This window comes from Vespula pensylvanica, chromosome 5 (assembly GCF_014466175.1).
Source record: "Vespula pensylvanica isolate Volc-1 chromosome 5, ASM1446617v1, whole genome shotgun sequence".
NCBI classification, from domain to species: Eukaryota; Metazoa; Arthropoda; class Insecta; order Hymenoptera; family Vespidae; genus Vespula; species Vespula pensylvanica.
In genome coordinates, this window is record NC_057689.1 from 5,398,258 (window position 1) to 5,426,121 (window position 27,864).

General features: G+C 36.9%; 1 protein-coding gene and 1 long non-coding RNA gene across 35 annotated transcripts in view; one reads left to right on the plus strand and one right to left on the minus strand.

Annotated features, from left to right (window-relative positions):
* Positions 1–11,775, plus strand: part of LOC122629632 — a 14,766-nt gene extending 2,991 nt beyond the window's left edge. The window contains exon 2 of the long non-coding RNA XR_006327318.1: positions 11,430–11,775. This is a non-coding gene — a long non-coding RNA (uncharacterized LOC122629632). The remainder of the gene's footprint in view (positions 1–11,429) is intronic.
* The window catches only part of LOC122629615 (voltage-dependent calcium channel type A subunit alpha-1), a 105,558-nt gene that overhangs the window by 67,103 nt on the left and 10,591 nt on the right, over positions 1–27,864 (minus strand). For all 34 annotated transcript variants that reach the window (XM_043813210.1, XM_043813214.1, XM_043813226.1 and 31 more), the window contains exon 2: positions 12,833–13,075. In XM_043813210.1, coding sequence (XP_043669145.1) covers positions 12,833–13,074 — 242 coding nt within the window. In that variant the 5' untranslated portion in view covers position 13,075. The remainder of the gene's footprint in view (positions 1–12,832; positions 13,076–27,864) is intronic.

A 27,864-nucleotide genomic window follows, 5' to 3' on the forward strand; every position in this document is an offset into this window, starting at 1 on the left:
ATTCGACCCGCATCCATGTCTACATCTACAGTGGAATTAATTTCCATATCGTTTAATTGAAACGTAAGTACATTTACCCAATGTTAAAACGACTCTCATAGTGAGTTCGAGTTATACCAGAGCGTCGATTTCCCACGTGACGCTGACATCGACGTGCCCGCAAACTCTTCCTTCCATTTGAAATTTATGAAACTGCTAGATTAGACGTTCGAAACTTTTGCTTTGATATAATAGTTACGTAAACGCGTACATGCGTAAGTATCTACGTAACAAGGAAATGACAAAAGAAAGGACAGAAAAATTAAAACAAACAACAAAAACATCAAAAAGATGTAAAGAGGGTATCCTATCATTACGAGAAGAGAAAATAAAAAAGATCCTACATAATTTCAAGTTCCGTTCGTTGGATTGAATCGTTGCGAATGGGCTCGGGAGTTCGTATGTACCTATGTCGACGTTACGTTTCGGGTCGTGCTCGACGTCTCGCACGTTTATTGGCTCTCTATTCTGGTCGCTCTGAAGGGAGAGAAAGAGAGAGGGAGGGTGAAGGAGAGAGAGAGAGAGAGAGAGAGAGAGAGAGAGAAGTAGAGGGAGAGAGAGAGAGAAAGATCACTTCGGATTATATGTATTGCGAAGAACGAACGTTGTTTTTCGATATCGCGATGCCACGATGTCTGAGACCTTAGCAATTATTCTGTATAATCGAGTAAGATAGAAAAGGAAGAAATAGATTTTATTGAATTGAATCTTGTAAAAGCTTTTCGAGCAAACAAGTATTAAAAGGAGCAAAGAAGGAAAGAAAAAAAAAAGAAACAACGAACGATAATAATTTCTTCGAATAATCAAAGCAAATATGGAATTAGATGTGAAAAAATAAAAAGGAGGGAGGAAAGAAAAAAGAAAGAAAAGAAATGGAGCAAACAGTACGAAATATTTTAACTCGAACGGTATATACGTACATGCATACCTATCCACTATTACTACTGTGTCGAGAAATCGCAATAAAATATAAAAACACGCAACGTGTAGATATGTAGAACCCATACATTGTTTATTTGTAAGGTGCGCGCTCCTATCTCATTGGAAAATCCAACGGAATACTCGTATGTAAAAAAAAAAGAGAAAAAGAGAGAGAAGAGGATACTACCGGCGACATCGAATATGATCGTTCGACCGATTTACACGCTTTCGTCGCACGTGACGTCAGACGCACGGTCGACGATCGATGATATCGTTCCACCTGATATCACGGGAAAATCAAGAGACTGTCGCTTATTTACGTCCATCGATCTATTTTCCGTCCGTCGCTGGAAGCAGACTCGAAGCGTTCCCGTTTGTGATTACCAACGTGCGACGTTTAAATCCGATCACTGTTGAGTCGAACGACAAATCGAAAGGTTGATTCTAAATATCGTTCTGTTATCGATCGATGAGAAAGATAAGCTAAAACAAAAAAAAATAAAAGAAACGAGCAAAAAGTTAAAAAACAAAAACAAAAGGGAAAAAGAGAAAAGTCAGGGAGAGAAAGAAATAAAAAAGAACTTTTTCTCTTTCTTTTTCCTTTTCCTTTCTCTTTTTTCTGTTTTCTTTTTTTTTCTCTCTTTTAAAGTCGGATATTCATCGCCGAGAGGAAAAAAAGAGAAGAAAAAAAGAGAAAAAGAAAAAAAAAACAAGCGCGAGAGAAACGATAAGAATGGGGAGAATCGAAAAAATTGCTAGGAAGTCAAGGAGGAAGATGACCCGGTATCGGCGACCTGCAGGTGCAGAAAACTTGACCGACTTTTCGAGGCGCACGCGGCGCAGGGCGACCCAGATTCAACCCCTGTCTCCCTCCAACGAGCTTTCACAGCTACTCGCACGACCAGCCACGGCCCTTGCCAGGAACCCCCGTGCTTACGACCCACCCCATAACCTACAAATCCCCATGTAGCTTTGTCGTCGGTTCGAATTGAGGTCGACCTCCTGTGGTCTCTTCTCTCTCTCTTTCTCTCTCTCTCTCTCTCTCTCTCTCTTTATTTTTGTTCTTTTAATAGAGAAAATAGAAAATACGAAAAGATTTACTTTCGTAGTATCGACAGGAGTCACGTGCGATCGAGAGAGATCGTTAATGTATTGTCCATCGAATAGAGAGAAACTAACGAGTAGAAAGATTGATCAAGATAATTGAAGATCGTAAAAACATCGTCGAGTTAATAGAAAAAGTCACCGATAGAGAAAGATCTATTTTGCGATTATCATCGAGGATCTAGCCTCTACGATCGAAATATCTGATTACTTCAAGCGAATGTCAACGAAGAGGATGTTCGAGGATAGATCGATAATTCGATGTGAAGCCAACGACAAATTAATGAAGCTATTCCCATCTATAATATTCATTATTTACGAAAGTATCGATTACTAATGGTCGTTTCCCGAGAAACTTTCCACCCTCGGTGGTGTCGAATTCGAATTCCCCATAACTCAATATCCACTCACTCACTCACCCTCCTTTTCTCTCTCTCTCTCTCTCTCTCTCTCTCTCTCTTTCTCTCTTGGAAAATAGCTCACTTTCTTTCTCTCTTTAAGATTGAGACGTGCCTCATTAACGTTCCGACGCAATCTAAACGGGTTTACTTTAAAATAGATGACGAGTTTCTGCGAAGGATGAGCTTTATCAAAGTACGTTATCGATATCTTTAGGTAAAAAAAAAAAGGAATACTTTTAGAAGAGGGATGACTGAAATACGATCGATCCTTTCTCTTTCTCTCTCTCTCTCTTTCTCTTCTTCAACGTTCATTCACGCAGAAGTCATGAACGATAGTCGCGCTAAAGTAAACTCCGGCAGACCGCAGAAATAAACTGGAAGGCGGTGCACGTTGTTGGACTATTATTAGAGTTATCAGCATAGGTATCACGTGACGTCGCTCCTCGTCAGAAATTATTGCCCCAATTATCTTAATTACCGCGGTCTATGCGCTTTTTCGTGCAGGACAACGACAACGGCAACGACGATGACGGCGACGACGACGGTAGCAGTGGTTGAAAAGAGGAGAGGGAGAGTGTTTCAGGGTGAAAAAGAAAAAAGCATGTTCTTTTTTCTCCCTCGTTCCCTCTACCCCCGTACCTTCCACCCTTCCTTCTCTGTTCGCTGCGACTACGACGCGAATTCGCAGTTATTTTCACGACCGAGAAAGAGAGAGAGAGAGACAGAGAGAGAGAGAGAGAGAGAGAGAGAGAGAAATAGAAAAATCGATCGACGACGAGTGTATCGCGTGCACTTAGATAGTGTCAACTCGAGGATGTTAGAAGAAAGATCCGCTACAAGCGAGCATGCATTAAGCTCTATTCTTTTTTACCTAACACTTTTTTCCTCGACCACCCATCTCTCATTACCACCCCGTCCCTTTCCTTCCTCCTCCTCCTCCTCGTCCTTCCTTTTCTCTCTCATCTAACTTTTTCTTTTCACATTCAGGGATCAACGTCCTCAAAATTAAATAATTGTTAACACGCCTTAATTCCGCACGTTTCTTCGCGCGTTGATATCATTCGGCTTCGATTTCGACTCAACTCGATGAAACTCCGAGATTGAATAAATTTTCAATTTATTATCTCAGAGGCTTACGGGGATGGTTATAATTCGCGATTACGCGAGTAACGATACGCGCTCCAATAAACTTCGAGATACGCGTCATGATTTTTGAGACGCAAATATACATCGAATGCAATACATACATGGTCGTTTCTTCCAGAGATGCACATATATATAAAGAGAAAGAGAAAGAGAAGATATTAAAATAATCTCAACGATTCATACACTTCCTCTTTTCCTTCCATCTCGCAAATTTCTTGTCACTCTTTTACACTTTCTCCTACGACAAAAGTTACAGCAGACGAGAAGATGAGAAAGAGAGAGAATGACAAGCGCATTGCGTTAGTAATCGTTATTTGACGTGGCTCTTTTAGAAAATGAAAAGCCAACGTGTCGGCCTTTAACGTGTCTACTTTGGGCGAATTATTCTATGGAAGTAAAGTCGGTCGAAAAAATATAGAGGTAGGAGGAGGAGAAAGAGATGGAGGATATATAAAATCAACCTAACTCTTTCATTCTCTCGTCTGAAACGAGTCCTCTTATCCAAGACCGTCAAGAAAGGAATCGTCGTATTTTTCTAATGGAAGAGACCAGAGAAAGAAAGAGAAAAAGAAAGAGAGAAAGAGAAAGAAAAGGATGACAATGAGCTCTCGAAGAATCCCCTTCGAGTTCTTCTTGATTACACTTTCCTTTTGCGCCCTTTCGTCACCGCGTCTCTATCGTATTGTCCATAGGAATTCGGGCTTAGCTATTTCCGGTGAGTGTGCGCACGCGCCCGCGTTCCCGCGCGTGCTTCCGTTGGAGACAATATATGCAATGATCTGCGCCACGTTTAGAATCTTCCTCGTGTTCGTGTTGGATAGACCTTCATTCCATGATGGTATCGTGAACCTGTAGTTGGAGGGTACCAAAGGGACAAAAGGAAAGGGAGAGAGAGAGAGATATACATACATATACATATACATATATGTATGTATGTATATATATTATATATATATATATAGAGAGAGAGAGAGGGTGAAATGGAATATCGTATGCCAGCTCGAGCTCTAGAGAGAAATGGGTGGGTAAAGGGGTGATGTTGGACTCGTGCTAACAGAGCTTCGAGAGAATATGGAACGTCGAACTCTCCTGGATTGCCTACACCCTCTTCACTTACCTCCCATCTCTCTCTACTCTTCGCGACATCACTAACCTCCTCCTTTTCCTCCTCCTCCTCCTCCTCCTCCTCCTCCTCCTTTTCCTCCTAACATATCCGCCGACAAGCGCTTAGACTCGTGTCTCGTTGTCTTCGAGATCGATTTCAGATCGCGAATTTCGTGTATTGTATCGTTAATCATCGTTTCACAATGGTAGATGAAATCTGAAGAGACATTTATAAACAAGACTATAAGAATAATGCATGCGGACTACGGCCATGAATACAAATATAAATGCGATCGTTTGTTAATATTAATGAAAATACAAATGATCGTTAATATTGAAATAGGAAAAGAGAAAAGAAAAATAAAAAAGAAAGGGATCGTCAAACGAGTAAACTTTCCATTTTCAAATAAATGTTCAGACGAAATTTTCTATAACAAGTATTACGTAGATCCTTTCCATGGATGGAGGGTCGTTCGCCCTTAAAAATCGTTCGCGCAAAAACCTTCTTCTGTCAGATGAAGAAGAATTTAGAATTATGAGTACGTCGAAATTCCTCCTTTCGTTTGCTCCGTAAACGTTCCTACGCCTCTGTACCGACACGTATTATGCTTCGAGCGAAAGAAAAAGAAAAAAGAAAAAAGAAAAAGAAAAGAAAGAAGAGATAGGCTGCACACAATGCACGTATGCAATCTCTACACACATAGAGTCATACATACGCGTATGTGTATATATGTGTGCCTAAATACATATGCCTACGAACTGCATGCAGACCTTCGTAGTTGTTGTCTGCTGCACCTTCTATAGAACATCTTTGTTTTGATCACGTTGTTCTCGTTTCCTAGGATGAGAAAGAAAGAGAGAGAGAGAGAAGGGGAAAAGACATATAGGATACACAAATGAGATAAATGAATTCGCTTTTGCTTCGCAATAGGATCGAAAAGGACTATCAAGGTCCTTTAGCGAGGTCCTCGCGAGTTTATCGAAACCAGCACCTATGTACCATTCAGCATTCATAATTGCATATGAGAGAACAAACCTAACAAGAGAGATAGAAATAGAGAGAGAGACTAGGAGAGGCAGAAAGAGAGGAACTTCTTTACCGTTATGCTCGTTTCTATTGACTCAAACGAAAAGCGTTGAGAGTTTATTAAACATCTCGATTCATACGAAACGAACGAAATTTTGCGAATTCAGCGAAAATCGAAAAAAATAGAAAGAGAGAGAGGAGAGAGAGAGAGAGAGAGAGAGAGAGATCGAGTGAACGAACATCATCGATAAACATTTTTGCAACGAGTTATTTCCTCTCTTTCTCTCTCTCTCCCCTAAGTCGATAAAGTATTTTAGTCACGTCCGTGACGTCACGAGTATCACCCCGAGCTCACGAGAGAATCCTCTGAAGACATCGTCCGGTCTTTGCGGGTCTTTTCGCTTAAAACCTGCAAAGAGAAAGAGAAAGAGAGAGAGAGAGAAGGAGAGGGAGAGGGACCGAGAGAAATATCGTGTGTTTCGGAGTGAAGCTCGATTTAAATTTAACGTCGACGTTGATGACAATAACGTGAACGTCGTTGGCCTCGAGTTTCCGTCATTTCTCGATTGCTCGCACACGCGTCGATCCTTCGAGAGAGAAAGAGAGAAAGAGAGAAGAGTGACAGAGGGAGAGAAATAGGGTAAAGAAGGAAAGTAGAGGACACCGTTTGGGTAAAAAGGGGTGGCGAGAATTTTAATTCGATCATTCGATCGGACTATCAAAGGGTGCTTGTGACGTCACAAAGACGTCGGCCAATCAAGATTAACCGATACTCTTACCTACGACACGACCGATTGAACAGGTATCACATCATAGTCATCTCATCGTTGTCCAGTCACTACTAGAATATACATGGCAACGACGACGACGACGACGACGACGACGACGACGACGACGACGACGATGACGACGATGACATCGTTTAAAATCGTCAACGAGACCAATAACGAGAATAGTTCGATACTACCAAGATAGACCGATCTCGCACACCAAGCGTATAGCGTGGTTTTTTTTTCATTATTTTTTTTTCTATTTTTTTGTCCTCCCTCAGAGACACCTGTGTCTACCACGTCAAGTCTACTGTGTAAATAGAAAGGGATTTTGTTCCTGTCGAAGGACGCTCCGACGATCAAAAGGAGACCCCCATAGAAATAAAATACTTTTCGCGCGTATTTTTGAGTTTCATCGGCCTCTTTCTTGAAGACCGCGCAAGTCGTCCGCCTACGTCTCGTCCTTGTTGGTTCTTTTCTCTTTTGGTTGGTTCTCTCTCTTTGTTTATCTTTCTTTAGGAAAAAGGGACAGATAACGTTTAAAAATAATTTCTCGATGACACGCGTCGATCGTTTATATGAAAATTCTTTTTCATCGCTTCCGTAAGTTCGTAAAAAATCCCCTAATTAATAATATAACGGTGCCAAGGAAAAAAGAAGATGGAGAGAGAGAGAGAGAGAGAGAGAGAGGGAGGGAGGGAGAGAAAGATACAAAAGAAGCGACCTTTCGAGCCGAGGTTAAAACCGAGTAAACGGGACAATTTGATCCGCGCTTAAAACGACTTCATTGCTCGGACGGTCGGTTACGAGAAGGAAAAGAGTTTCAGGTACGTTGTACCGAAGGCACGGACGGGGCTTCATAAGTCAAGTCATCTGAATCTCGGGCTAGCTTCGTCATCTATTGGTCTTCTAATGTAAGGTTCACCGTAACTGTACATCGCAGCTGCTATGCCGAGCCAAATGGATTTATGTCTCCTTATACTGCGGATAGAACAATAAGGTTTCCACGACGTGCGATCTCTTTTACTTTCCCTTCTCTCTCTCTCTCTCTCTCTCCTTAATTTTTTCTATCGGTCATGATCGAATTAAAAATGATTTTATATTTTAAAGAAAAGAATCGATCGTTCGAAAGATAAAAAAAGGTAAAGAAATTTATATATATATATATATATATATATATATTATTCTCAGCTATTTTATAATAATTGTTAGGAAGATTAATCTATCGTTCAGAAACGAATCCCTTTTCGGATGACAGCCAGACACGATTTTACAGACATATTCTTTTCGAGACACTAATTCCAAATCCCGTCTGACGAGGCACTCGCGATGCCTCTTACGTTTCCCTCATCGTCCGAGAGTTACTCCTCTAATCACGGAAGGCTCCTCCTTACAAGATAGTTTCGATGACGATATTCCGTCGAGTAGAATTTAGATACGTGGAGTTTCGCGTTCGTGGATTTTAAATTTCTTTCCCTTTTTCTTTTTTTAACCGAAAACTTTTTCTAACCGAATTAAAACCCTTTTCATCGTCAGCTTATTGTAAATGTAACCAACCGGAAAAGTAATATTTCATAATATTAACACATTGCTGCAGGCCGGTTATCATATGAAAAAGAAAACAAAATTATCCGTTTCGCAGAATATAATAATCATAATTTTATAAAAATCTTTATTAAAATATTAAAAATTCTGAAAAATTTCTAATATCATAATTAACCATGAAACATATCGAGCGCAATAAGCGATACTACAATGACGACTTATGTACTTGTAAATATATACTATACTTTACTAATTACATAAGTTGAATGCACGTGCAAACACGAGTACACTTGTGACCGTTCAACAATGCGTTAAGATGAAATAAGAGAAAAAATAAAAAGAGAAAAAAGCAGAGAAAAAGTTGTTGCTAAAGGTTTAACGACCTCGCGGCAAACAAGATGCATCTAAAGTTATATCGAAGTCATAATCTGACGAGAGAAGTTTGGAGATTGTATTGAAAATTTCATGTCTACCTAGGCAACAAACGTTCTCTTTTTTCTCTTCTCTCTTTTTCAAGAGAAACGACTTTCAACGTCTTCCTTGAGCGTGTATTCAAGAAAACATATGTTCTTCTCTAGGTAATCCTCGAAAGTGCAAAATAATATGTACATATATATATATATATATATATATATATATATATATATACGCGTATGTATATATAAATACATCATATATATCTATATCTCGTTAAGAAACGAGCGAACGAGAAACGCCAAAAGGAAGAAAAGCTTCCTCTCCACGTGCCCTGCACCGTGAGCTATTTCGGAGCATGATCTTTTCGGGAGACTTTTACTCAAAGGTCAACCTCTCGTAATAACTTCCTTTCGATCCAAAAAATATATATATATAACATATAATATATATTAATTAATACTACTAACTATATATAATATATATACCAATGCAAATATATAGATATATATGTATAATATATTAAAAGCGAGAAACCACGATCTATCGATCGATGAAAAATGAACATTAATTTTCCAAATATCACGGACCCATTCAATCGTTCCTATTAGGAATAATATGCGGGAAATAATAATGAATTTATTAAATTCGTGGAAAGGTTCGTTCGATGATGCACGAAAAAGAGAGAGAGAGAGAGAGAGAGAGAGAGAGGGAGGGAGGGAGAGAGAGAGACGTGGGTCGGCTTTTACGTACGTGGCCTTTCTGCGGTCTCACCCCCTGTCACACGATGTTTATTCAACATTAATTTGAGACTCCCCTACAGATTTGACTCCCCCTATAATATTACATACCTAACAGAGCTCTCCCAGATAATTTCTCTACTTCTTTTAACGTTGTTTTCATTGTATTTATAATACAATTTTTTACTGAACTATCGATCAAGCTTAAGAAAAAAGAAAAAAAAACGAAAAAGAAAATAAAAAAGAAAAAAAGAAAAAAAAGTGAAACTCAAGGAGACAAGAAAAGAACGAGAAAAAGAAAAAACGTGAAGTAGAGTGGTTATCCGCAGTGTCTATCCTAATCGCTCTAGAGATGTCCGAGCTAAAACGTCTCCTATCACTTAGAACTGGCGCCAGGATGTTGTCCATACGCATCATGCTCGTCACTTTCTCTTTGATCTTAACCTTCCCTTTCTCTTTCACCTCTTACTCCTGCCGTTCTTCCAATTCCTATTCTTTCTGCTTTTCTATCGATGAAAAACGATGGGATACAAGAGAAATAAGTGAAGGGATACGGGAAAAGAATGAAAAGGGAGAAGAAGAAGAAGAAGAAGAAGAAGAAGAAGAAGAAGGAAGAAGAAGAAGGAGAAGAACAAGATCGGGAGAAACTAATCTAAAAAAAATAGTAAAAAAAAATAGATAGAAAGAAAAATAGAAAAACAGAAAGAAAGAGATAGTAGAGAAGAGTTAGAAAGAATGGAAAAGGAAGGAAAAGGAAGGGGTAGAGTGAGAAAGACGTACGATGGGTGCACGAAAGCAAGGCAGGCAAAGTGAGAGAGGGCGAAGGAGAGCACGTGGAGGAGGGCGCAGAGAGCAATGGAGAGAGAGAGAGATAGAGAGAGAAAGATAGATAGATAGAGAGAGAGAGATAGAGAGAGTGAGGGAGAGAGAGAAGGAGAGGTGGCACGCGCAATGCGGGTATTGATTCACGGCGGCAGCCGGCAGCCAGCCTGAAACACACAACCGAGTCGACTCGACTCCACGACGCTGACTCTCTGGCTCGATTCACCACAGAGAGACCGAGAGAATGAAAGAGAAAGAGAAAGAGAGAATGAGAGAGAGAGAGAAATACAGAGAGGATGCCTCTAGGATAGAGTAAAAGAGAGAGAGAGAGAGAGAGAGAGAGAAAGGGAGGGAGTTTGGACACTTCGTATCAAAATCGGTTCCGAAGAAAATTGTCTATCTCTTTCTCTCTCTCTCTCCCGTTGTCTTCCTTTTTTTTTATTCGTTAGGGTCACTTTCAATCTGCCCAAATCTTCGACGTGTGGACGAAAAAAGGGACAACAATTTCTCTGTCTCTCTTTTCTTTTCTTTCTCTCTTTTTTCTCCCTTGTTAAAACATGCTTTCATCGTTTTAAAATGCATCGATTTGATCCCATTACTTACGCTACCCAGTGTAATGATATACGAATGCCGGTTAATTTAATGGCCGTGCCTGAATACGTACGTCTATCAGCCAGGATGATAGTTCTCCATGGGTAGCATTGTCTAAACGTATAAGAGTAGGTACATACACGGATATCCGTTCTCGCGTGAGAAATCGAAAAACGATTTTCAACGATCTAAAATCGTTGCCCATTCAAAAGAGATTCGATCATTTTCACGATGTACGTCGATTTTACGTCCTATTTCCTTCGCCGATGGTATTCACCGGAGGTGATTTTCAGGATATTCGATCTGACGAATGGGAAAGGTATCTCGGGAAATATTTGCGGGCACTTACAATTAGTACCGTGATAGTGAGTATATGTGAATGTGTGTGGCTCTATATACCTATCCATATATATATATATATATATATGTATGTATGTGTATGACTGTATGCATGTATGTACACATATGTATATAGGGAAAGGGTGACACGTCGGCAGTAGTAAAACAACGCGCACGGTCAGACATCGATTCATTCGTTGGCTATGCCAACGTACCGATCGAGATATCGTTCGTTCCTCGAATACACTACGAAGACCGTACGAAAGCAGACAGGCGAGAAGAAATAGACGATCGAGAAAGCATAATGGTATACTACTAGTCCTCGTTGTCGTTGTCATTGTCGTTGTCGTTGTCGTTGTCGTCGTCGACAAAGGTCGAGAACCTTGGCTAAAATAGTTGCTTCGCGAGAACTATACGAACCTAGTTACACGTAATGTTGATTCCCTTTATCGATTCCTAACTTTAGGTGCTGCCACGAAGAATTCCGGAGATAACTGTGTCTGTCCTTGTCATTTAATAAAAACGCGCTAAAAGATTAACCCCGTAACGAACATGTCGAGAATTAGTACGAGTTATGAAAACCTATCTGATATTCTGTTAATATTTTATTTAATTCGAAGGTATTCATAAATCTGTCTTCTTTTACAATTACAATCGGTTCTATAAGTTTCTCATATACATTGGTAATATGTTTATGGATATGAAATCCTCAAAGTGGTTAAACTTCTTTAATTTAGATATAAATACAACTATGACTGTTTCCCATTCATTTGGAAAGAAAGAGAAAATAGATAGAGAAAGAGAGAGAGAGAGAGAGAGAGAAATAAATAAAGAGGGAAAGAGACGAAAGTTTGAAAATCTTCGTTCTCTTCGCAAAGAGAACGCGGACCAAATTCAGGCTGCTGGATTGTTACTGAAAAGATATCTAACGAACTGTCCGGCTTGTCCCGAGAAAGCAAAAGAAGAATTCTTTCCTGAAAACGATAAATGAGAAACGTTCACGACGACAGATTCAAGCCGGAGGCTGAAAAGCGGAAAATCAAAAAGTACCGACTCTGATACGACTTCGCGCCCGAGATAGGAGAATGTATGTATGGCGATAGAACGATAGAAGGGAGGCAGGAGGAAGGAACGAAGAAAAAATTCTAATTGGGTTTGTTCAGAACGGACAACGACAGCGCGCGCTAAAAATAGAAGCTAATGGCCAAACAATCAAAGACTAATCGATAGTATAAAGAGAGCCTCGGAGTGTATCCGTACGGGGAGTGCAGGCACCCCGCTACATATTAGATTTTAATTCCGTCACAGTAATACATGACCCCGTTATCCATTGAGTACCTCGTTTTTTCTTTACTATCAGTTGTTACCGTTTATTGAAAAACAGTCGATATTACAGTTTTCAGGTAAAGTATCGATTCGCATCGATAATATCCCACGTAAGATAGCAATATCTACTTTTTACCGACATGGGAATCATAAAAATAACTTTATCTTTTATCGATAGATGAACCAGTTACTCTCTACAAATTTATCGACGTTATCGACCAACTACTCGACGATCTACCTTCTCGACACGATGAAGAAACATCTTTACCACTGACAGGATAAAACAGATTTCTCCTAGAATTTCTTCGAGAGTAATTATTAGAAAGATACGAACACAGAGTACTGATAAAAATTTTCATAATAAATTTTCGAAAAAGATGATTTTCATCTGTAAGTCAATTCGTTTATAAATAAAATAATTTTAATTACGACGAAGACGTTTTTAATAATTTATCCCCTCCTTAACAAAGATCAAATTTAGACAAGTTTATGAGATAGTTCACCAAATAGCAAACAGAGACGAAAGTGATAACAGAGACTCACGTAATGTCGCCGAATTTGAGTCTGGTCTGTACGAGGGCACAACTCTTGTAATCGCTGGTGGTAACAGCCCTCCTTCTCCTAGCAGCGTAAATCGGAGCGTCCGACGGTATTCCTCCAGTGACATCGTTTGAATTGTTAGGCCCACCAGCTCCATAAAAAGTGAGGCCCGCACCTCCACGCACCTGCGGGCTACTGCCACGCCGACGCGTAGACACGTGCCGGCCTCCGACGCTTCCCAACATCCTGAAAGACATACCAGGATGACTTTTTACATCTGTCGAAATGAAGAAAATTCGAAAAAAATTCGAAGAAAAAGAAAACATAAGAAAGAGAGTAGTTGGCCAACGAAAAATTGATAAGAAACAAAAAACAGTCCCGGTTTCATTAGATTAGCTCATTTACTTAGTAGCTAAAGTATCGAGAACGATAAGTAGTCACGCGACCTGACATTCGTATATTTTATCTATTTCACCATTTTCCGACACGATTGATTACGTATGATTAAGTTATTCTCCTGTCTCCCTTAGCCATCGCGCTCACTGACCTTTTCAAAAAAAGAAAAAGAAAGAAAAGATAAGAAAATAATTTCTCCATCTCTATAATATGAAACAATATCTTTTTTCCAGTACCTTCATAACTCTTCTTTACATTTTATTTTCTGTTTCTTCGAGATACAAATAAAATTATATATCCATTCCCATCATTTATCTTTCTTTTAGAGCTTTCATTTTCTAGAAGTATGCCCGACGTTGCATAAACGATATTTTATCGACACCATACGTTTATTCGGCGAGAGAAAGAACATCGGTTAGATATATATGTATGTACGTACCTTACATACATATGTATCTGTCTATCTATGTGTGCACTCGTAATATTCTATTAATTACTTCTGCCACCGTTCCATTTCTATTTTTCAAATATCACTATTGGCGTTTCTCTTCCTTTCTTTTTTCTTTTCCCTTTTTCTTTCTTTTTCTCTATCAGCCAAACCGCCTTCATTTCCTGAACACGTCCAAAATGAAATGAAGCGGCCGATACTTTCGTTTATTTAGTTAATATAAATCTTGCGATTGACGGAAGAAAAAAAAGAAAAATTTATCTATACAAATACATACATACATACATATATATATATATATATATATATATATACACGCGCATAAACACATGTATACGTATAAAAGAAATAACCTTCTTGAATGAAAAGATGTAAAAATAAAAGATGAAAAAAGGAAAAGAAAGATATAAAAATATAAAAGAAGAGACTGCTTGCATTTATTCGAAGCATTCAAAATATACATATGTATTCGCATCTAAGTTGGTCAACGAAGCGGCAAGTAAGTAGTAACTTACATCAGTCAGTTCTATAGTCAGATACGACGAAGACTCGTTATGTAAAAGGCAACCTATTAAAGAATACCTAAGTAATCGTTGGGAGCAACGAACTAAATTCCACCGTGACTTTTCCTTCGATCGATAAGAAAAGATGGAAAAGTCCAGGCTGAAGAACGTTCGGTGAAGACCAAGTATCGTTAAATCTCGACAATAGCTATTTAAAGGAAACGAATAAGTTCGTACATATGTATCTATGTAAATGTGTATATATACATATACACACACACATATCCAAATAGAAACGATCGTTGTAAATCTTCGGTTAGTTACTTTTCCAACATGCGAATGCTTGTTATCCTGTAGTATTTTTTTCTCTCTACCTTCTCCAGGTCACCCCTTTCTCTCCAAAAGCAGTAACGGTAAAGCGTTCGCCATTTATTCCCTTGGACACACGTATTACACATACCTTCACACAAGTGCAACTTTGCTATTTGTCCTTATTAAGTTTCACCGTGGACTTCACGGAGCAAACGACTACAGGATCCTTTGTTCCGTTTTCTCGTTAAAATGGAGTTAAAACTAAAACCGTGAAACGATAAACCGTTGTAGACGATGAAATTGATACGAAGACGTATCAATTTATATCAACCATTGGGAAATACTATATATACATTTAATACAATTTCTTTTATTATCTTTTTTGTTGATACAAATACCATGGAGATTGAAAAAGGAAAAGATAAGAGGAAGAGCTTTCATTAATCGATTTTTTTTTCCCTTTATTTATCTTTTCTCTCCTTTACGTTGCAACACTATATTCAACATTTCCTTAACTAGCTTTTAAACAATACTTCACGAACTTATTTATACGTAGTTTCTATATGTAGTTTTCCATATAAGTATTTTTAATATAAACGCGTATCTTTGCATAAAAAATAAATACTTAAGTACTTGAAAACTTTCCATACATAAGTATTGTCACTTGCAAAGTAATACCTTGCATGATAGTAAACATTTGTGTAAGCTTAATCAATTAACACGCGTGTTTGTGTATACCTGTAGAAGGGAAAGAGAGAGAGAGAGAGAGAGAGAGAGAGAGAGAGAGAGAGAGAGAGAGAGAGAGAGAGAGAGAGTACAGGACTTCCTGTCTGACATCGTACTACAATGTGTGATAATTAAGGAATCGTATCACGATAGACGAGAACCCATATAGGTGCATACGTATTACAGGTATTTACAAATATATGTTTGTACTACTACATAAATATCTGTCGTACATTCAATTACAATCCGTTTTCCATTCAAACGTCGAATCACTAATGAAAATCGTTTTCAATCGTTTACAATCGAAGAAAGATAGTACTATCTCTCTATCTATCTCTTTCTCTCTTTGGCAGTTCGTTCGATTTTACAAACACCGATACCTTTCCAACTTGTCCCTCGTTCCTGGCATACAAAATAGCGTTCTAAACGTTTATACAGGAGACAGGGGAAGGAGATTAATCGTTGAGAAGGGGGTAATGGGGTAAGGGTGATAAGAGGGGGGCGAGTTGGGGAAGGTGTCTGGTGAAGAGGATGAGAGGTAATTTTCACTTCGCCAATTGATATCCCGTAAACCAAATTCGCGGTAGCTGATCGAGAAAATTCATTCGTTGGTATGATTTCTGCACATGGTCCACCCATCGCCATTCGTGTTACTTACACATATGCGAATTATTATCGGCCCGTCGTCCATTGGTACGGTCAAAATGAATTACAATCCATTACGCGCGTAATTGAGCACCGCTCACGCAGCCGGATATAATGTGGAATTAGATGATGTTAAGTAGATTATGTGTGTGTGTATATATATATGTGTGTGTCTATGTGCACACATAGAGACACACACAAATGTATATGTGTATGTATGTATGTATATATATATATATATATATATATATATATATGACGTGCATGTGTGTACGTATGTGTATATATTTTTTAACGTGTGCGTAGAACGAGGAAGCAACAAATGCTAGTACGAGACGCTATCCCATTGGTAGGAAATTTAATTCTATGAAATACAGGCTGATGGACCATTAAGATATTCACCCGATGTTAAAATAATAAAACGATACATAATCTACCTAAAGTAGAAGTAAAGCTTTCGAATCTCTTTATTAACATATTTATTTAACATGATTTATATCGATAAGGATATTTAATTTTGTTAAATAGTTACAGTATAATATAACAATGTGTATGCAATTACGAAGTATTGAAATTAACTTTAAGTATAATTTAATTTTTGGTGATACTTACGAAAAACCTTATATATAAAGTAAAGTTATAGTATATTATTTATACTACAATACATAATTACTCTATATACTGAGTATAACAATATGGAGAACTTTCTATACGAAATAACAATGCAAAATGTTGTACAATGAATAAAGTCGGATAAAATGGAAAATAAAAAATAAATAAAAAAGAATACAAATAAAAAGAAAATATACAAGCGTACACATGTATAGAGTATCTAACATTGAAGTAACACTCAGTTGTAGAAAATTAAAAGAAGTCTTAAAATATTCGTAATCAAAGATTGTTAAATACATAACTACAATGGTGGAATTGAAGCAAGAAAAAGAAGAAAAAAGTAGGTATAACAGGTAATAGTAAAAGTAAATAGATTGCTCGTGAATGAAAGAAGAAAAGTCTGTTTTCGATGTAAAAGAAAATTATTCAATTTAAACTTTGGATGGATGTGTTAATCGATCGAAAGAAAATAGCCTATATCGTTAGATGTAAAGGGAACACTGTTTAATGGGATACGCGCGATCTGTTCGTTCATTTTGTAAAACTACCATGATTAAGAATAAGGTAAGTACGTCAAAGAACATTATCACTTTCTCTCTGTCCTTTTCTCTCATCAAGATTGGTCGGAGCATGTGATAAGAGAAGACGTGCGTTCGTCGCTTCTCTCTCTCTTTGGTCACTTCGATACGGGAAGGCTTTTGGTAGGATAATGAGAAATCGAACGACAAGGGCGTATTGGTACCGTTTATGTAGGCGTTTAGAAGGTACATAGTCTATGTACTCGACTCAATGCTTTCCCATCGTCTACCCTTCTCTCTCTTCTCTCTCTCTCTCTCTCTCTCTCTATCTATCTATCTATCTATCTATCTATCTATCTATCTCTGTCTATCTCATTGCCTCCTTTCGCCTCTCTGCCGGTCGAAATTTTAGGATAGCAACCTGTTGCTAGGCACCCCAGAGACCTTTTACCTCGCCCTCTACGTTACTCGGCAACCCCAGCTTGCTTACTCTTTCTCTCTCTTTCTGTCGTTCTCTTTATTCCTCCATTTTCTTCTCTCTTTCTCTTTCTCTCTCTCTCTCTCTCTCTCTCTCTCTCTCTCTCTCTTACTCTTTTTTCCTTACTTTCACGCGCGTTCAAGCCTTCTCTATCTTTTTTTATTCTTGGTCAACACTGTGAGTAAGTTAGGAAAAACCAATCCCCAACGTCCCTCGTTTCTCTTTATTTCTCTCTCTTACTCTTACTCTTGACATTTTTCCTCCATGTTTCTCTCTTTTCAACCCCATACTACCCTGTTGCTTTTTCCATTCTACCCTTTCCTTTGCCCCGGACCACCTTTAGTTCGTGTACACTTGCCATAGAAAATCTAATAACGAGTCGAACGGTGAAATTAGTTCTACTGGCCTTTCCTTAGACAAAGCAATGAAAAGATCAAGAGAGAGAAAGGGAGAGAGAGAAAGGGAGAGAATAAATCCGAAGGAAATCCCTTCGAGAGCCATGCGAAAGATAACAATACGTAGGGTCTTCAACTGTCTTTAACTGAGGGTTAAAGACAATTTTATAAACTCCTTTACAAATAAGATTTATTTTTGGTATCGTCAATCAATTAATTTATATTATCCTTATCACGATCTTGAAGTTCGATCATACGTGGATACATATCACTAGGAAACGTAAGTTATAATGGCAAAGTTCAATTTAATCTCGGCATATCTCTGATGGTTTCAAACTCTCCGTTAACTAATCGTTTAAGTGACAAGTTTTGACAAAGGGACGAGAAGATGGCCGTAAGAGAGACAAGAGAAACTATTCTCCTAACAATCTCTTTTCTTACAACAATAATAATGATAATAATGATGATGATGATAATGGTAATGATGATAATAATAATAATAACAATAATATTGCACCAGATACTCCCTGGTACAGATACAATATAATATAAAAATATCTTTTTTATGGCTTGAAGATTTTATCGTCACGATGTAAAAACAGCAATATTAAATAAATATTGCATACTGCAAAAGTTCTTGCGAATGGATACATAACCGGGTGTTATAAAATTATAATTCTCATTATTCCATCAAATACAAATATACCATTTCGAGAAGAACAAAATAAAGTTAAAAACCGGATATGTATGATATACCGTAATGCAATTTATTTACGTGATTTTTGTTAATGAGATTTCAAATGTTAATTGGAACGAGCAACACCCGACGAGTTAAATGAACATGGATCGAAAGATAATTCAATTGATAATGAAATGTGTGGTCATATACTATTAAATACAATGCATATTGGCAATATTTTATTATTATATCTGAATAATGCTTTTTTTCTTTTACTCAATATACAGTCCATTGGTTTATAATGGTTAATTGTTGAGACTGATTAATTAAGGTAAATAATAAAATTTAATAATATATAATAATAATAATAATAATAGATCCATAGAGATTTATTATAAAATAGTCCCTGATCTTATTAAGAGTGAGTATGGACAATGAAAATTCACGAGTCTACGATCCTAAAGTACTCGTTCGTTTATTTTGCTGTCCGCCTGCTGCAGCCGACACTCTCTCCGCGAATAAACCTACAGAGGCCTCTGGGACAAAGCGTGTCGTACACCACACGATTCTAACATACCGGTGACGTCCTTGCAATAGGTTCGTGTTCTTCTCGACTGCCATTGTAATTGCATTTAGAAGTCCTTTGATCTAACGGATTTGCATGCGAGCTTTTCTTTAAAAACGTTTTAAAAATCCTTCTCTTGGGCTAGACAGAGATAAAGAGAGGGAGAGAAAAAGGAAGAGAGATACAAAGAAAGAGAGAAAGAGAAAAAAAAGAAAAACTTTCATGGATCGAACGGAAACGATTAAATCGACATTTTCGCGATCAAAGTCGAATCGTATCGTTCGGTAAAGCTTTCGAGAAACCCTTTTATTACTGTGTTTCAGAATAGGAAGGAAGGGCTCGGGAATGGTAGAGGTAAGGAGGGAGAACCCTCAGCTAGCGCTTGTATACAATTTTATGAGAAGTCTTTGTGCTCGGAATACTACTTTCCTCACGTTTCCTTGCTTTTCTATGGGGAATCATTTATGACGAGAAAATATAACCTCACCTGCTTTATTTTTCTTCTTTCTCTTTCTTCTCTCGTCGCGAACTATATGTAGATTTGTCCAATTTAAATGACGTAACTCTCTCTCTCTCTCTCTTTCTCTCTATTTATCTATCTCTATCTTTATCTCTATCTCTATCTTTATATCTTTCATGGAAGATTCATAGCGATACACTCATGGTACGATCGACGTCGTTTCTCGATGGAAATCTTAATTACTTTTCTCGTTAATTCTTTATCGTTTCGCGTATAACGTGCCAAAGTCACGGAACTATCGTCGAAGAGTAAGTACTTAACTATAATCGATAACGTTAATCTTTCATTTCGTTGATAATATCCAACGTAGACGTTAATGAAAATTATGTCGACGTTTCAATCTTATCGTAGAAAAAAACAAGTAACTTTCATAAATTCTAATCCTCCACTTGTGTATGTATATATATATATACATATTATATATTATATATATATATGCATATAATATACATAAAGTACGCGTAGTAACGGGAACTATAAATCTCAATTAATATAACGCGTAACGAAGCTTACAGGCACCGCGAGACTGCGTTATTTCGTCCCAATTATCATCGCACCTTATTCTACCTTGCACCTCGATCTTATTCATCGTAGATACACATACTCGTTCATATATATAAAAGACAAAAACTGCCTACCTTCTACCATGTATTTCGAAGTGCAATTTATCACTGTTGAAAAAATACAAGTTTTTCGTTTTACTACTATTCTTTTGTTATTTTTACAACAGGTAGGTACATGTACACGAAGCGTATCATCAAAGCTCAATATTGAAAAAAAAATATATCAAAAAGCCTAAATCGGAACTAAATTCTAATCCTTGGGAAAAGTCTGCGATAACGGGAAAGTAAAAAAAAAGTGGTAAGAAAAAAGAAAAGGGAAAAAAAAAGACTAGTAAATATAATAAATTCCAAAAAGTGCAAAGATAAAACTCGGAGAAAGTTCCTTTGTAAGTATCCACGTTTTATTCGCTTCCTTTTTTTTTTGCTTTCTCACAAAAAAAGTCCATCATTCCCAAGTCGAATATCTTAACAATGGAAGAAGAAAGTTATGAAAAATTCCTCTCGTAAGTACCTGCGTTTCGCGTTAACGTCTTTAAAAAAAAAAAAAGAAAAAACAAAAGTAGAAAAAATAATTTCTCTTATTTTTAAATTCGCGAAAAAAAAGAATGAGAAAAGAATAAGGGAGAGGAAGAAGAAGTAAGTAGAAAAAGAACATCGAAATATCAAATCGTTTTTTACGGACTAGATACATCGAGCAAACAAGGATAGTCTCGTTTGGCAAATACGATGTTTCATCTTGCTTGACAGTTACCTGTGACCTATTGAAAAAAAGGACTCGCATTTACTTCCCTACCTTCCGATAATTGAACGAAGTAGTTCATCAATGAAACGATCGTTCGTCTCTATAGCATTTCTATTTTACGTGCTAGCCAGTAAACAGCAAACGACGTTACCTATCCATCTTAGCGTATTTCAGAATCTGCGTGCGATATTCCTTCTCTTAAAATCGTATTTCAAATACTACAAAATAATTGACTTTGTATAATATAATCGAACGATATACGCGATTTACGATTTTCAAATAATATTAAAATGAAATGTTTAAAATGAAACAAAATTATACAAAATTATACAATTATATATTTTTTTTTTTTTTTCATCGAGATACTAATACCACTTTGATATATTCAAATTTTCACGTATGTTTCTTGCCTTTATTCGAAAGAGAATCAACATAAGAGAAAGTACTATATATCTACAAGTGACACACTCGCGAATGACCGATGAACGAATCGATTTCTCGTCTAAACCGAAGCACCTACTTCCTGACAGCGTAATTTATAGTTCGGCCACGTGTTTCTTCCGGAAATTTCCGGACAGTAGGTGAGAAAATCGCTCTGTCTCTTCCACCTTGTCTTTCCTATAAATACAACCCCTTTTTTCTCTCTTTCTGTTTCTCTCTTTTTTTAATATGATACAATATGAGTAATTGAGAAGATTAAAATAAAAAAAAAAGAAAGATTTCTTCGACGAAAAATATCATCCCGTTTCTTAAAAATTCGAAACATTATTCATCTGCTTGAAATAAATCGTTGGGAGCGATACAAATAAGTACTACGTATCTCAGCCAAAATATTTGATAAACGAGATCGTTGTTCTCTTTTTCTCTGAATATTCGACTTCCCCATGAATATTCGAGTGTTCCCGTCGAAATAACCGTTCCAGCTCATTGTTCCGAGTCATCACAAGGCGAACGCCTTCCGCAATCGTTGGCAAAGGAGATTGACGGAGAATATTGTTCGTACCGTACCTCGTCAGCCGGAAAAGCCATTTCCCGGTCATATCTAAAACGAAGAAGGAATATCGAACGACGAAAACCACTATACATTATTCTCAATCTCTCTTTCTCTCTCTCTCTCTCTCTCTCTCTCTCTCTCTCTCTCTCTCTCTCTCTCTCTCTCTCTCTCTCTCTCTCTCTCTCTCTATTTCTATCTACTTCTCTCGTTTGCTTTTGCTCGCTTTTGCTCTCTACGCTAGTGAATCTAATGTGAAAGGTTATAAAAGGATCGCCTCTTCATGATTCTTAGAAAAACGTTGGCCGATTGTAACTTGCATTTCGAGATTTTACGATAAGAAAATCCATGGAATATACGTAATATCTACATAAAAAGATATTTTTCATCTATGTTAAAGAAACTCTTAACGTATGGAAAGATATATATCAAAGAACGTTGACGAAGGAACTTGGAAAAGTATAAAACTCGCTTTTCTCAGATTTATTTTTCTCTTTCTGTTCGTATTTACAAACCGAGTATATCCTACATATGTATATTGGCAATATCAGCCATATTTTATTATCTGTCTCACTACTTCTACTTTTTCTACTTCGAAATGGAAAATAACAATTTCTTTATTCAAAAGAATAAGAAACTTAACAAAAGAAAGTACAGATTGTGAAACAAACAAAGAAAAAAATATGTACCTGCAATGTATAAAATAATAAGACGCAGGTAGATATATATGTACATACATACATAGATACATATATATACACACACACATATCTCTGCTTAGTTTCAAGAACGGATTGGCAGTTCATTATACAAACATACGCGGACTTTAATTGGAAAAGCTATTTCCCAAACTGATGCCTCGATCTAACTTAATTCACATGAGAACGAGAACACTATTAAATTGTCATCCATGTTAGATAGAGACAGACGGAGAGAGAAAGAAAGAGAGAAAAAGAGAAAAAAAATTTTCACTCAAATTTACTGACAAAATACCCATACCTCTCTCTTTCTATATATGTGTATATATATATATATATATATATATATATGTATATATATACATATACATATATCTGTTCTTTTATATATGCAGAAAAACTTTCAAAAGCAAATTTCCGACAACGAACATTATTTTTTTGACGAATAACTTGATTATATCGCAACGCCATCGGCCAAAACGGATATCCGGCAATCGTATCCGAGCAAGCCCAACTTAGAATTCAAGCTTAATTGAGTTTACACCATAGTGATGGTTTCCTCGAAGCGGAAATTCGTCAGGATCGTCGGCTCTCTCAAATATTATCGACCTGGAACGTTCCCGAAGAGAGAACAAAAGGGAGAAAAGAGAGAGAGAGAGAAAGAGAGAAACAGATTGTTCATCGATTGCGTTTTTCAAATATATATATATATATATATATATATATATATATATATATATTCTAACGCTATTAATTGATCTAAAATAGAGTAACGGAAAGAATATATTTCTCTGTTATAGAGTACCCTCGCAATATCGTGATTTCGTAGTTCCGCTTTTATTAGGCCTCGAGTCGAGCGACTATCAGTCACCAGGGACAATCGAGATAAGCCTGCTGCATACAAAGTATCGATTTTCACACTGTATTTTTAAGTCGACGTCACGTTCCCGTTTCACCAAGGCGAAAGGTACGTAATCGAATTTCAAAAGTCGTACTAAATCGATCTGGTAACTAATTTAGATAATATGTAGATACTCGCGTGAATACGAATCGACGATTTCGAATAAACACATTTCAATGTATATACATATATTATAGTATATGTAACTACTCACCGATACTGTTATTGAATCTGAATAAGCTATTGAAAATGCAGAAACTTCTTGTAGAAAGGATCAGTTCATCTCGTTCTCTGAATTGTACGGAACAAGATCGGAAACACCTATCCGATATCTATTGTTACAATGACGTTGTATCCTCGAGCATGACCCATACGTTATAAAGTCACAGGTAATATCCAACGTACACGTAATATATAAATAAAACATTTCTACTATATTTCTGGAAGGTCTTTTAAATTGTTAAAAATCGTAAAGCATTAGCCCAACGTCGCTTTCCTCTATGACGGTGAATTTAATCGCGACTGTTTTCGTTGCAAGTACATTCTTGGAAAATACATCCCCCACCCAACCATCCTTCCTCCCTCCCTTTCCTCTTGCTCTATCTTCCGGCTCATCGTGGACAGAGATAAATTTAATATTCATGGACACACGTGTCAAAGGAAGCGAAGAGAATTCGTTTGCCCTACGCACAAAGGAAGCGAAATTGAATAATTACGAGATTTCAATGAATGAGAACGCTCGGTCTAATGAACGAATTAACACGAAAGAACGTGGTTCGTCGATCTATCGTCGTTGAATATTACCTCACGTTCATGATGTAAGATTAATTTATGAGATAAGGTGTACACTCGCAAAAAGATTTTTTCTGTTAGACGATAAAACTTTACGAACCATTTAGTATTACCAACGTTGAATTCAATCTCTCGGATGTCCTAGAAACGTTTCTGGATATACCGACACCCTGTTGCTCCCTGTTGCTAAATACGTACTTATGTAGTAGAGAAATGTATATGTATATCGCCCAAACACAACTATAGTTTGATTCACGTTTTCTCGTAATATAACTATCTTCTTGACATCATCTCACGCGTCTTCTCTTTATAACTCTTCCTATAAAACTATATAAAAATTCCTATTAAAGCTATCAAACGGATAAGCATATCGTTAGAGGTATTAACGAAATGGTTCATTTGCGTACCAACGAGAGAGAGAAAGAGAGAGAGAGAGAGAGAGAGAGAGAGATAGACAGACAGACAGAGACAGAGGAGTACCTTACGAAGGATCTACGTAAAGCTAATTGGAATAAACGGAATGACGAACATGCAAATTATTCGCTTCGTCCCACCCGTCCCTCTTTCTCGTACTACACAGCTTCCTTTTAACATCCACGTATCGATCCACGGACGAATTCCAAAGTAAATAGCAAGGACGTACGAACGACCGGTTCAAGTCTCTCTGATCGAGCAAATAATCGTTTATTTTATCGTCGCGAAAGAAAATCTTTCGTAAGAAGCAGAAATCGTAAATTAGAAATTTCTATCATTAATTTTGAGTATATCCCCTAATCCTCTTCCCCTATCCCGTCAATCCCACTCCATTCCAGCCAAGGTAGAAAATTAAAATTACCCCTTCGTTTCAAAACCCGAAAAAGCGAAGTCCATTTCTATTTCCATTACAATACTCGAATAAGTTCTCCGATAGCGATTGCGATTCTACATTGCATTCATTCTACATTACAATAATTTAAAATAATAAAAAAAAAATCTCACGTCTCTCAATTATCCAAGAAATATCAAAGTGTCGATAATTTTACTATGTCTATGTGTATGTATCTTTGTATATGTGTAATCGATACGCTCGAATTAATTAAATTTAATTCAATCACTAAATAAAAAAAAAGAATAGATAAAGAGAGAAAACCTCAGAATAAAGTTTTTTTTTCGAATATTATTACTTTATCAAATATGAGCGTCTTGGTGCAAGCGCACGTAGCTTGCATCAGCGTATTGCTGTTGCTGCTGCTGCTGCTGCTACTGCTATTACTATAATACGTAAAAAAAGAAATCGTAGTAATTCTCGTGAAATTTAATAGGAATATTTACGTGTAAACGAGAACTCGGATTGTACGATCGTGAATATAATTTAATATCTACTAATGAAAATTTGTCGGAATATACATACATATGTATCAACGCATAACTCGTTTTTTTTGCAAACACATGATTATTTCGTTAATAATATCAAACTATTCATAAAATACGCGAATGGATTAAGAGAAAGAAACAAAAATAAATAATTCTATCCATTACATTAAATTCGTGAAACACAACAAGATCGATATTCTTTCATGGATAATTCGAGCTTGGAGTTTCATCTTAAAATGATGATCCATGTCATCGTCACCGTCGTCGTCATTGTAGAAGAAACCGAGGACCGATTCGCAAATCGTAAAAGTCGAAGATCCATTTAATCCCAGGTAATCCCGTCTCCATCCATTTTTAATCCTTACGAAGATTTTCCTCTCAGTAATTTCAGTTTTCTAACCCTTGGAAAATTATAAATTATCTCTGGTACGTGCCTGACGGGTATAAAAAAAAATAAAAGAGAACAAGAAGAAGAAGAAAAAAAGAAGAAAAGAGAAAAAAGAAGAAGAAGATGATGAGAAGAAGTAGGGAAATGAAAAGGGTAAGAAAAATCTTTCTGTTGATCTTCCTTGGCTAAGATAAACTTTTAAAATCAAGCATGCGGAAGATATATACGTATATAAAAGTTGGAAAGTAACAGAGATATAGAGATGGAGACAGAAATAGAGATAGAGATAGAGATAGAGATAGAAGGACAGACATTTGCTTTTTCGAATACTATGAAATCTTTATTTGATATTTGACGGCATTCTCATTGAATATCCTCATACATACATATATAAAATATTGAAAAAGACCGACGGAACAAAGGTCACACCGAATCGCGTATACTTCCCCGGAAATCAGTTCCGAAGCAACAAGTATCGAATATCGATTGCAGTTTCAAGAGGACTCCGTTAAAAAATAATAAAAAAAAAAGCAAGTTTCTCCCTCTGTCTCTTTCTCTCTTTCTTTCTTTCTCCTTTTCTTTATTCTTATGAAACGACAGCGACAAATTAAATCGAGAAAAGAGAAAAGCATTTCTCTTTCCTACGTACATACAATCAATTATATTATTTCTATATGTTCTAGATATTTAACTAACTCAAAGAAGTGAGAAACAAGTTGCACAACCTCATTGAGTTCATGTACGTATCGACTTATTATTCTCGTCTTGAAATAAACATTAACAAAAGTCGTACGAGACTTTATTACGCGAATTGGACTTTGAAAATTAAGAGAAGAGTTGTCGAAGAAAGTTCACGAGTTCTCAAGTATCTATACTTAAAAGACTAAGATCATTAGAGAAATAGAGAGGTAGAGAGAGAGAGAGAGAGAGAGAGAGAGAGAGAGAGAGAGAGAGAGAGAAACTATCCAGTCTTATTAAAATTAACCATTCGATTCTGAAGAAACTTGACTCTTCCTTATTTTCACGATTTATAACTCTTACTTTGGTATTTTGATCGTTAATAAAATGATTAATTGATTTTATCTGTTCTATTTCGAATCTACCTACGTACATATGTATACTTCGTACGATCTCATTCGTCTTCCGCAAAACTAATTATATATTTTATCTTCTAAGACCATTGGCTAGTCGTCTATCTATTAATTATAGTAGGAAATGTTTAACCCAGCGTGTGATCATCGATTAGAAGGCAAGGATGCATAAGATCTAACAGCGAATTACACTAATTAGTATCCCAGGCTTCGCGTAGATCCGATGTCATTTGTCTTCCGACCATAAATCAAGATCGATGGACGCTATGAAGATGTTCTATTTTTTGCATAATACGTAGATATAAACGACTTAACACGAATAACAAAAGAAATGTATTTTACAAAGTGAATATAGATACACACACATATATACACATCAATTGTGTAAAGTTTATTCGACGTGAAAGGTTAATATACGTATGTACGTATGCATTATATATAGGTAGAACGAAAAGACGTATTTCAAATTCGTTACTTTCACGTCGTTACCTTCAAAGTTTCACCAATGTAAGATATTAAGCGGCACACACCCAAATTGCGCTACTTTACCTCCTCTTTACATCGGAGCCCCAGTCGTCGTAACTTTAGAAGCGTAGCCTCGGAAGGAGCGAGTTGCGTTTAACACGCGAGCTTAACTACGAGCAACCTTAAATGCGATCATTACCTGTATAAGAGAGAGAGAGAGAGAGAGAGAGAGAGAGAGAGAGAGAGAGAGAGAG